This window comes from Nipponia nippon, unplaced genomic scaffold (genome assembly GCF_047370975.1).
Source record: "Nipponia nippon isolate SJK-2023a ecotype South Korea unplaced genomic scaffold, ASM4737097v1 scaffold_2, whole genome shotgun sequence".
NCBI lineage: Eukaryota > Metazoa > Chordata > Aves > Pelecaniformes > Threskiornithidae > Nipponia > Nipponia nippon.
Genome location: NW_028262336.1, coordinates 56,489,161 through 56,501,526, shown reverse-complemented (window position 1 = coordinate 56,501,526; position 12,366 = coordinate 56,489,161). Strand labels below are relative to the sequence as shown.

The window sequence follows — 12,366 nt, the reverse complement described above, 5'->3', positions numbered from 1 at the left end:
ACCATTTGTGGTTGGAGATTTGTTTCTGAGGGTACTACAAGTGTTGTGCAGCCACAGTATCACTGTCATCAAATGATGCCAGAATCTTCTGTCATCATTTTACTCAAATTCAAAATAAATGCAATCAATCTCTCCCCCCTTTTTAAAAGGAACTTCAGAAAGCTGACATAACGTTTCTGGTTTATGATATTGATGGGAAACTGAGAATGTATTTGCTTAATTACAAAACACCAAATGTGACTACAGACATCCAGTTTTTACTAGGAAATCCGTTGTTTTCTAGGTCTTAATGCAGAGAATGACATCTAACAAATTTCCTGTCAACCTGATTTCAACATTTGTGAATCCATGTTGTTCCAGTAAGCCTCGGTATTCAGAGCCACTTCTCTCCTTTCCCTCTGTCTGCACAAGCATGTTCAAAGACTGCAGCAGAGCTGTGCTCCTGTTCTTCTTCTCATCATCCAATACCATTTCAGCCAGCAAAATCCCACAGCCTAATTTAAAAACAAATGCATGCAACAGTACTAATCTGTTATCAGGCACAAGAATTTCTGCTACCATACATAAGAGTGCAAACTACAAGACACAGGTGATTTCATTTATCATTTATGGATTTGCTTTTATCATTTATGGATTTGCTCTGCTATTAAATGCCTAATCCACTCCTCGCAAAACCCAGGAAATTCCTTTCCACACCATGGAGGGATCAAACACTCCCAAGTCAAGTCATGGCTCTGTTTTCAGGGGAAGAGGAGATGACTTCTGTAGACTTGGCATGAAGGTTGTGGAAAACAGTAAGACAGGAATAGTAGTTACATCTCTTTGGGATATATTGCTGCTTCGCATGCATACTGAAATTGTGCCAAGCAGACAAATGGTGGATGGCGAGCGTTACAGAATTGTTTAGGTTGGAAAAGACCTTTAAGATCAAGTCCAACCATTAACCCAGCACTGCCAAGTCCACCACTAAACCATGTCCCTAAGCACCACATCTACACGTCTTAAACACCTCCTGGGAGGGGGACTCAACCACTTCCCTGGGCAGCCTGTTCCAGTGTCTGACTACCCTTTCAGTGAATAAGCTTTTCCTAATATCCAACCTAAACCTCCCCTGGCGCAGCTTCAGGCCGTTTCCTCTTGTCCTATCACTCGTTACTAGGGAGAAGAGACCGACCCCCACCTCGCTACAACCTCCTTTCAGGTAGTTGTAGAGAGCAATAAGGTCTCCCCTCAGCCGCCTCTCCTCCAGGCTAAACAACCCCAGCTCCCTCAGCTGCTCCTCCTAAGACTTGTGCTCTAGACCCTTCACCAACTTCGTTGCCCTCCTCTGGACACGCTCCAGCACCTCGATGTCCTTCCTGTAGCAAAAAGCAGAGAAGTCATCAATGTTGCACATTATTTCTGTAGGAACTGAGGTCTCTGTGGTGGGACTGACTTAGGGATGTGAGCAGAACTTAAATGATCCTGTTTACACACAGCCTCTTCCTCAAGCATGTCTGACGTGAGCCTGAACCTACATTATGTGTCCAGTAGGACTCTTCTGCCCTAATTCAGTCATCCATAGATTAGACAGCTGTATTTCAGCTAACCCTCTTAAATATGCTCTATCCACTATGAAATGTATAATCACACTTCTTAGGAAACCCAGGAAATTCCCTCTCACAGACAGGGGAGACAAATCATCCTCTCAAAATGCCTGTTTTTCTACTGATTGGAGAGCTCAAGGTGACCAGATGATTTGAATGCCTAATACTTAGGTATCTAAAGTTAGGGTGATGAAGCCCATTTGTTATGATTCAGTGAGTTTCTGTTCTCTCCCCCCCCTTCCCGTGTGATTCTCCTTTGCCTTCAACAGAGAGACCTGGGAATCGCTGTTCCTGGTTACACAGCAAACGTTGCTAGGTAGAGTAATGCAGGACTATCATTTCTAAGTCACCATTATATTACAGCTTTGGAAGATGGTGTCCAAATTTTGTACACTCTGAAAGGAGGACACAAATAGAACGGTCATTATAATTTGCCATGGAAAGTTATTTGGGACATCCAGATAACATCAGGGTCATCTGCAAAAATATACCCAGAAAGCACAACCAATGTGGGAAGAACACCTTCAAAAATTAGACACAGTAAATTAAGTTAGTACAGGGAAAAAGAAAAAAAAATATCTCTACAGTTAATGAAGATTTACTAGTGTAATTTGAAATTTCTTCATGAGAGGGACTGAAACAGAGCTAACTTTCAGCCCTTTCAGGAAGCATACTTTGACGAAGAAATTTTGGCCATGGTTTTATAGGAGTTAAAAATTAATGGTCATAACAGTCTTTTCTGAATTAGAAAGTCATTTAATCCAGATTATCATTGTTTAGCAAGGACGTAATTTCCAGCCAAAAGAATGGGGGGAGGGGGGGGGGGGGGCGGTAAAGTGCCAGGCCTCCAAAACCCTCCTTTTTTAAAAACAACACAAAACCCCACATTAAATACTTCCACTCTCCAGGAGTCAGCTAACACATCCAAAACTGAACTCAGATCTCACACAAAGGGGCTTAGCCATCAAATAGCTCTTCCTAAGCTTTTGTGCTGGGTGGCTCAGGTGACGTACTGTCATTCGCTTCTGTCCCATTACTTTTCCAGGCACAAGTACTGTTAATAGCTGTAACAAGGTCAAAAACTGATATAAAAATGATTGAGCTAGGACAGCCAACCAAGTTGTATCTCTTCTTTCTTGCAAACTACTCCTTCTATCTTCCTCAAGGATTCTTACCTCAGCGTTCAGCGAGCAAGTGCTGAAGTTCTTGTTTCTATTATCCATCTATCATTCTGTTAACCCCCGCAATTCTCCACCGCAAAATTTTTTTTCTGTTTTCTGTGCATCACATTTCCTCTATACTGTTGTTGAGGCAGAATGTGGGTAAAAGACAGCATCCTCAAGAAGGCATAGCTGAATGCCACTTCCCAAGCAGTAACACAAAACCTACAGGCTTTATTGGCAGAAGTTCATTTGGATTTTAAAACTTAAGTCCCCTCATTCTTCATGTCTTGATTAGCGAACAGGCCCAAATTTTCCTCAGTTATGCCTATTGCTTAGGAAGTCTTTTCAGTGTAACACCATTAAATCCACCACTTCTACCAGTCAGCAAAAGATACCAGCTTTCTCCAGAGCAACTGAAAAACTCAATTTGGACATTAATGAGAGAAGGAGTTTATAATTTCTCAGGTGACTGGGCTATGTCAAATGATTATAGAACAGCTTAGGCTGAAATGGACCACAGGAGATCTTTAGTCCAACCTTCTGCTGGAACCCGGGCAGCTCTACAGTCAGCTCAGGTTGTTCAGGGCTTTGTTCTCAGATCCTGAAACCGCCAAGGACAGAGATTCCACAACCTCTCTGAGCAACCTGCTCCAATGCTTAATTATCCTAAGAGTGCAAAGCTGCGGTCCATTACCACAGACACCACGCCCAGGGGACTAATGCTTAGTGTGTAGAGCGTTGTGCTTTAATCACAGAGTACGCTGAGGTTGTGTGGTAGCCATGCGCATTCTATTCAAATTTTACAGCCAGATACATAGCACTTGGAGGCACAGTTTTAAAGTCCATGACAGTTACAGGTGTGCTAACTTCAGGATTGAAATTTTCTGACTCAAACAGCTTATAGCAGCTTAAGGAATAGCGTAATGAACTTCATGAATAACTATGAGATGAGAAACACCTGCTCGCTGGAATGAGTCTCTCAAAATACAAACCTGTTAAGCATAACGGCAAGCTTCATGTCAATATGGAAAAGAAACATCTTAAATTTATTCAGTTGTTGAATATTTTGCCTTATCTCTTTGAATGTCTGTACAGATGAGGTCAGTCAAATTCCCATTCATAAAAACCTTCTGCTAATAATTAAAAACCCCAATGTGGTAAAAGTCTGACATTTCCCTGATTTTGTGCAGCTGAAATGCTCTGTAGTCAGCATGTTTCTCATGATGAATTGCATCACTGTGGCACTTTCGCTTTACTCAGTGCCCAAAGAGCAAAGTAACTTCTGATTAAGTAACATAAGACAGAGTCTACCAGGCAAATGCAATTCTTGACCTTGCTCAGCAACTCCTTAATTTGCTGAGGCTGGTGATTCAGCATAGGCACGGCCTCTTTCACACTGGCTTATTGGGATTGTTGCTGTAGAAGTGTGATGGGCAAGAAACTCACAACTAGTAGAGAAGAAAGCTAGTTTGAAAGTGCAATTTTAATCTCCAGGAAGGCTTCCACTACAAAGTACACTTTAAATAGAAAAAATAAATATCAATGAAGTAGCAGGAAAAAAAATAAACATATGGGGAGGTGACATTAGTCACAAATTACTTGAAGAGATGGGATACAGTATGTATTTCTCCAATTAAAGACTGGAACATGAAGAAACTTCTATTTCTCATTTTCATAAGATAATTTATACATAAATCCTAAAACTCATCTCAAGTAATGAGACAGAAAGCATATACGGCCATTTAACCACATGCAGAAAAACCCGAAACAGATAGGAACCAATAGGAACAGCTCTCAACTGCAGCCTGTGTGGGTATGTGCTGTGGCTGGAGGTCAGAAGCTGCTGAAGTTTCTCTATGACATTATAGCTGCTGTAGGAACATGTTTGAGGTTTGTCCTATTTTCACTTTTGCCTGCAGAAGTGCTTAAAAAAAAGTATCCTTGAGATGTTTTTGAGTGAAGCCCCACAGAAAAGTGAAAAAGAGGACTAGCATCCCCAAATTCAGAGAGATGGTACAGTATTCATTTTTATTTTTTCATTTCTGATAAAAATGAGCATTAACCACTGAATACACTGCAGAGGGAGAATTCTCTTTAATTTTAAGGTCCAAGAAAACTAAGGTATTAATGTGGCTTATAACAGCCTGTAGTTTTAACTTGCCATGCTATACAGCTATGTCAAGTCTACGCTTAATACGGTCTGCAAACTAGGCAGAAGAACTGGACACGAAGGTATTTAATACATAGGAGTTTCAGCCTGCACCAGACACTTTTTAAATGCATAGAACTCACTCCTGCAGAAGCTGCAGTCCAACTTTTATTCAAGGCCTGTAACGACTGTGCTTCAGATAAAGGGTCAAAACGATCCTAAACTGACAATATGTGCTGGCTGATGATGGGTATATTGTGCAAGTGTTGCAAAAACTGAGCATCCCAGTTTGCTTCTGGGCATGCTATGGTGGCAGATTCTTCTTGAAGCACAAAACAGCATCTAACAAGTTTCCTGTGATCTTAATTTGTACATTTGTGAATCCATATTTCTCCAGTAGCTGTTTATATTCTGAGCCACTTCTCTGCTTGCCTTCAGTCATACTGAGGGACTGTAGTACAGCTCTAGGAGGGTGCATCTTCTGTTCGTCAAGCACAATTTCTGCCACTAGCAAGGCACTTCCTGCATTTCCAAAACAACCAAAAGTGGTTCAGTAAAGTATTTCTAGCTTCAAGTTTTTAGTCTTTTGTTCAGAGACAAAGGTGTATATAGACACTCAGAGGTGTATATAGACACTCAGCCTAGTGTTTTAATGGTCTTCAGCGCAAATCAGTGACAGAACTTTACTTTCAGTAATTGCCTTCTGGAAGCAACTGTTTAATTGTTACAAGGAAGGGGGAGTTTAGAGCACTGTCTCTACTTCAGTGACATTCAGATCACTTCCTGACTATGCTCTTAAACTCAGTCTTGTTTCCATTTGAACCAAGCGACTTCTGTAAGCATCTGTCATACCCTGATCTTTGCATAAGAATAAGACAGTCACCCACAATTTTCTTTCATAATTTATAAACAGGGTTATGCTTTATGGCTTAAATCTAATTTTGAACGCTCTCCTATGAAACAAACTTCATAGCTACAGTTAATCCTGTTGGATTAAGGAATCAGTTGATCTTAGCAGTCAGGCTTTTCTGCTTTTTGTCTTCTCCTTTGATCTTCAATACTGTCCAAATATGAGTCAACAGTATGCCCTGGGAGCCAAAAGGGCCAACCATCTCCCGGGGTGCATCAAGAACAGCATAGCTAGCTGCTTGAGGGAGGCGACTGTCCCACTCTGCACTGCACTGGTGAGGCCCCACCTCAAGTACTGTGTGCAGTTTTGGGCACCTCAATATGAGAAGGACATCAAACTACTAGAGTGAGTCCAGAGGAGGGCAACCAAGATGGTGAAAGGTCTCGAGGGCAAGGCTTATGAGGTCACTTGGTTCGTTCAGCTTGGAGAAGAGAGGGCTGAGGGGTGACCTCATCACTGTCTACAGCTTCCTTAAGGGAGACAGTGGAGGGGGAGGTGCTGATCTCCTTTCTCTGGTGACCAGCGATAGCACATAAGGAAATGGAATGAAGCTGTGTCAGGGGAAGTTCAGGTTGGACATCATTAGGAAAAGGTTCTTCACTGAGAGAGTGGACGGACACTGGAAGAAGCTTCCCAGGGAAGTGGTCACTGCACCAAGCCTGTCAGAGTTCAAGGGGCATCTGGATGATGCTCTTAGTCCTATGGTTTAGTTTTAGGTAGTCCTGTGAGGAGCAGAGTGTTGGACTTGACGATCCTTATGGGTCCCTTCCAACTTGAGATATTCTATGATTCAAATGTAGGAGAAAGCAGAAGCAGCTACATATTTCTTATGAAATCTGTACATAAAGTAGTGCTGAACTCCAGTTTACCATATTCTGGGCACTACTGAGATAGCAAAAAGATAGCAAAACAAACTGCTGCTTCTTGATTAACCTAAAGGAACTTTAGTTAAGACTACTTGTATGTATAGAAATAAGCACATGCTTCGTTATTTGATGATACAGGGCTTAGTAAGAACAACTGGGCATGGCAGAGATAGGGGAGATGATGTAGTCGTATGTGAAGCCTGCAACTACAGTAAGAGCTTATTTTATATAGTTTTATTAGCAGCTTTGTTTCCTTTTTTTCTTAGTAGGTATTACCATAATGCAGACATAGACATTCAAGCAAAGGCTACTATGATTGGACAGAAAAATATGCTTTTTTAATATGAACTTATGATGACTCATCATGTTTATGCATTAACACGCACCTTTAAGCCCACAAGGTGAAAAAACTTACCTGGTTTGCAAACAGCTGATATCTTGCTTAACAGCACATGTATCTTTTCATCAGGCCAGTCATGAAGAACACGTGAAAGGATGTAAAGATCTGCTTCTGGAAGATTATCCTTGAAGAAGTCACCTGTTGGAAAGCAGAGTTAGTACATTCCTACAGAAACCACAGAGTACATTCCTACAAAACGAAATGAAAATATTGCGGAGGAACTAGGAGCTTCAGCAGAGGTAAAGAAAGAAACAAGAATGAACAGGTATAGGGATGCACTGATTTGCAGATAAGGAAAGCATAGTTAAAGAGGAAAGCAGATCACAGGTAAGAATTCTGTAACATAAAAATGGAAAGAAAGCATAAAGTAAGGAAGGGGACATCCAAGACCTCTGTAGCCACCATGTTGATCTTGCCTAGAAAAGAAAAGCCTGAGACAAGGACATGCAGCCTCTACTCCCAGTAGTACTCAAAAATGACTAATTCGTACTTCCTTATTTATCCACATTCTCCAACCACAGCCAGTTTATTTTTATTGCCACAGGCTTGAGAAATACAATGTCCCCATTTAGCATGGGTGAGCCTACATTGCCTCGTACTAAGACACGTTTGGGGCTGGAGCGGGGTAGCGTACCATTTTCTACAGCAAAAGAGCCTGTTCTGTGCTCCAGGATAACAGAAATAAGAAAAAAAGATCATGTGTTACATTTACCCGATACAAATGTCACTGGAGCTGTGTGTTGTCCTGAAGGCCGAAAGTAAGAGGCGTTTGCAATGACTTCTGGAAGGTCAAATACTGTGACCTTGAGATTTGGGTATATTTGTACTAATTCATGAGCCAGAGCTCCAGTGCAACCTGTTGGAAGTTCAAAAAAGTCACATCAAGTCTCTTCTCCAAGCATTTGCAGACATTTTAAAAGACAAGGCTATATATAACATTAAAATAGAGACATCAAATCAGAATTAGAGGTAGACAGTCAGCTCCACAATTAACATGGGCAATAGCACTTCCTGGTGGATAGAGCAATGCTTTAAAGCTTGGGGAATGCAGGCATGACTCCTTACTGTCATAGAATTGCTAATATGACCTTTGATACCAGTACCTTAGGGTTTCTTTGTGGGTAGAAGAACATTAATGAAAGGGCAAGGACTTGTAATTTGTGGATGAAGAGCACTAGAACTATTTACCATTTACAAAGCACTGATATATGAAGTTTGACAATACTCTCCAGCGTGGCGAAGGATAGGCATGGTAAAGTCTTGGAGTCTCTGCACAAGTGGCAAAGGCTGCACCAGCATTGTGTTAATTCCTCTGACATGCTGTCCATCTCCCCAGGCACTAAGTAAAGTGTTCTTCCTTCAGTGGATCTTTCCCTATGTAATAATGCTCCCTCTGCGCAACTCCAAGCACAGGGCAAAAGAGGACACTAACAAGAAGAGTTTCTTCAGGTGTATCATTGGTTGTCAACATTTTGGTGGTCATCTTGTATAATAATTAAAACAACACACAAAACAAACCCATTCTAAAAAAAAAAATCAAACCTTTTTGTTCTAGCAGTGCAGTGTTTCAAGTCTGATGCCCCAATATAGAAGGATTCAGAAATAAATCCTTCATTACTTTTGAAAATCTTGGACATGCCAAAGGACAGCAACAGCACAGCTGAAAATGGAGCTCCCAGCCCAATATTCTATCAGCTGAGCCACAAACCATCTCATTTTCTGTGTTGGGCTGTGTCAGTATGTAACTGATTGTGACACTTTCACTTATTTCAAACTACTCAAATACCATTTAAGTAACTCTGCTTTCAGTTAACTACACTTAGTCCTTTTATTCTGACATTACAACACCAGAAAAATAACAATAGATACTATTACTGCAGTTCTAGTAAAAAATATACATATGTTTTAAGTAATAAAATATAGAACTGAAATCAAGCTTTTCCATTTAATTTTTATACAAGTTCAATTACAGGCAATACCTCCTAAATCACAAGCAGATTTAAACGGTGAAAGATCAAATGCTGTAGCCACGTCTCTTGCTGTCAGGTGGGCAACGCTGTGCATGGCAGCCATAAAACGTTGCTTCACCTCCTGGCTGTGATAATAGTCCTAAAAAGGGAAAAAAAGGCACAGTAATTGAAGTTTATTTTCATTATTTAACTAAAACTATGCACAACCAAGGCAGTAGGTGCACACCATTAACATTAGAATTCTAAAATTAAAAGATTAGTTAAAAGTGCCATTGACTAGTTGCTCATCCAAGTCCTTTGCTGTTTCACTGTATTGATAAGCAGATTTTTGCATCCTCTCCAAAATTCTGATTACACAGACACCTTTTGCAGTGCGTCTCAAAGGACATATACTTGGCTGGCTTGAACCTGATCTTGGTGATCTTCCAAGGGCTGTTAAATTCAACACTTCTGCCCACTGAAGCTGGGACAGCATAGCAGGAAGAAGGGGTAATCTGAAAAGTACTTTTCAAAGAAATACTGTGCCTTTGATATACATTTACTAACACATTTGCTCCACAGCAAGATGTCTCCAGACTTTAAACTGTTTGAAAGGACAGACTGAGTTTTTTTTCTTTCAGTCTCCTGAAGTGTTCCTCCTTCTTCTTGATATACTCACAAATTGCTTTCACTTAATTCTGACATTTATTTTCCCGTGATGGGAAAATAACAAGATGCTTGGACCGTAACTTAAACCAGAAACATTAAAGCTCACACAGGGTTTTTTCATTAGGTGAGATGCAAGCATTCAGTACCAGAACCTCATGCCTTTACCTTTGAAATGATACATAAGCATGAATCCCTTTATGTCTCACTTTCATACAGACTTGATCACTTATGTCTGGCTTTACAGCTACCATGAAGTGGAAGTGTCTCCAGGCTGTGGTACGCATAGAGCCATAGACAGCCCGTACATTCTGCTTGGACATACTACCCTGTACACATAGGGAGCCTAGGCCTGAACTGGTAGTGACTTCTGCCACAAACATCACCCAAGCAAACTCAAATTAGTAATCCAGATGTTTAACCGAGGATTAGATCCAGTTCACCTACGTGAAAACACTTAACTTGCACATAAATTTAAGCATTTACTGCAGTATCTATGCTAAAGCAAAGTATCTAAACTCCCTTTAAAAGAGCCTTTGAAGGATTACTAAAGGAGGTTCTGTCCACCAGTAATCTGGGTACTAACATTAGGCTAACAGGACCTTCTTAAGTCTCCAAAAGCCCTTATTTCCTTCCATCAACCGTATATGAGGGACGTAGACATCTCCTTTAGGAGGCTGACTTCACCAGCATCTAGAAGTTAAGTATAAATTAAGAACCTCAGGATGTAGTCTGAAGTACACTTCAAGCCAGCACTGCTGTCAGAGATCAAGTCCTGACATACTCTCCTGCTCACTCGACTAGCCCTCTCCTTAACAGGCACAAATATTTATACTCTGCAACCTGCTTCACCACTTGACAAGTTAGGCTAGTTATAACTCTAAGTGATTCTCCAGTCTGAAAACATCTACCTGAGCTAGCATTGGAAAAGGAATGCTACAGAGATGGAAACAGATGGAAGAAAGGATTACAATTCTTATCAGCAATATATACCAGCTTGAAACATATACAAAACCACAAACCTTCATAAGAGACTGGATCCCTTCTCCAATGCATCAACACAAAGCAGCTTTGATTACACTGTCAGCACTGATTGAACTGGATGCACATCAGTACCAAGTGACTGGCATCCAATATGGAAGGAGGGCATGTGTGATAAGGTACTACCTGGTGTTATAAAAAGGCCACATAAATGTAAATTAAACAGGGCCAGAGGTTGTTCTGAGAGCGTGTTAGATGGATGGACGGACAACACTTTAGACAGAAAATTTTTGTCAGCACTCGAATTTCCCAGTACATTCTGTGATTGCTCCAGCACTTTAGAGACTAAAATTGAAGGGAACAGAAGTCTGGAACTAGTGACTTGCATTGTGTTTCTACCATTTCTGAGACTGACCAAGTTTCTTGGACAGCTCAGTCTCCATTTGCCCCTAGATCGGTTCTGGGCTCCTCACAGGTAGTTTTCATACTAGTAAGAGTTTACATTACCTTAAATAAATCCTCTGCTTTCTTTCCAAAGGCTCGATGGTTCTGCCTGCTGCCTTCTTTGACAGCAGACTCCAAGTTTGTGAAGAGAGGCCAAAGGTGGTCATTAGAGTGGATAATATAGCCATGAAGTGAGTATTGACCATCTGAGGTCAGGTAGGTATTTGCTGAATCTGTATTACTGTAACCTTATGGGAAGAAAACAATTGTAACCAGTTTTGTTTCAGTACTTTACAACTATCATTTAAAATCTGAAGGCATGTTTTCCGGCGTAGCTGCTAAATAGTCAGCAAATCCTGATCTTAGGATCATATTACTGTTTGTGCAAAGATTTCTGTGAGACAATTCTAAAGGTCTTCTTAAAGGAGCAGGTATTTTGTTTATAAAAAGCATTTAGATACTGGAGGATACAAATAGGCACCAATTTTTTTTGTTGTTGTTTTTTTTAAAACCAGAGTACCTCAGTTACTACACCTGATATTCAAGGGAAAGTATCAGAAGTTCCTCATTCTTGACTGCATTTTTCTTTAGACTATGGCTTCTCCTTCCCTTAATTCAAGTTTTCTCCAGCATGTTTTGCCTTTAGGGCTTTCTCCTTGGTCTTGTCCTCTAACAGAGTTGAAAGCCTCCTTTATTTCCTTTTCTTGGCTCTTGACCATTTCAAGTCCTACTATGTAAATGATGCATATGGAAACTTGTAAGTAGATAGTGCAGACTTAAAAAGTTAATCCTATTACTGACTCCCTCACCTACATACACCTTCAAGCACCGTTGGAGTGGACACGCTCCAGCACCTCAATGTCCTTCTTGTAGTGAGGGGCCCAAAACTGAACACAGTACTCGAGGTGCGGCCTCACCAGTGCCGAGTACAGGGGGACGATCACTTCCCTGGTCCTGCTGGCCACACTATTCCTCATACAAGCCAGGATGCCATTGGCCTTCTTGGCCACCTGGGCACACTGCTGGCTCATTTTCAGCCAGCTGTTGAACAACACCCCCAGGTCCTTTTCTGACAGGCAGCTCTCCAGCCACTCCTCCCCAAGCCTGTAGCGTTGCATGGGGTTGATGTGACCCAAGTGCAGATGATACATCTGAGCTATTATGCTGCTCCCTGGAACTGCCCATGCAACTTTTTCTTAGAAATTTGGTCAGTACTATGCCCAGACAACAAAAGCAATCTAAGGATTCCTCA

At 41.1% G+C, this 12,366-nt stretch overlaps 1 protein-coding gene across 5 annotated transcripts in view; it reads right to left on the bottom strand.

Annotated features, from left to right (window-relative positions):
- Nucleotides 1–237: 237 nt before the first annotated feature.
- ASMTL (acetylserotonin O-methyltransferase like) overlaps nucleotides 238–12,366 on the bottom strand; it is a 29,415-nt gene continuing 17,286 nt past the window's right edge. For 3 of the 5 annotated variants that reach the window (XM_087757576.1, XM_087757574.1, XM_087757578.1), the window contains 5 exons: nucleotides 11,178–11,362; nucleotides 9,054–9,183; nucleotides 7,787–7,930; nucleotides 7,090–7,212; nucleotides 4,215–5,420 (listed from right to left, as the gene is read on the bottom strand). In XM_087757576.1, coding sequence (XP_087613702.1) covers nucleotides 5,203–5,420; nucleotides 7,090–7,212; nucleotides 7,787–7,930; nucleotides 9,054–9,183; nucleotides 11,178–11,362 — 800 coding nt within the window. In that variant the 3' untranslated portion in view covers nucleotides 4,215–5,202. The other 2 variants (XM_087757575.1, XM_087757577.1) reach the window with 2 other exon arrangements.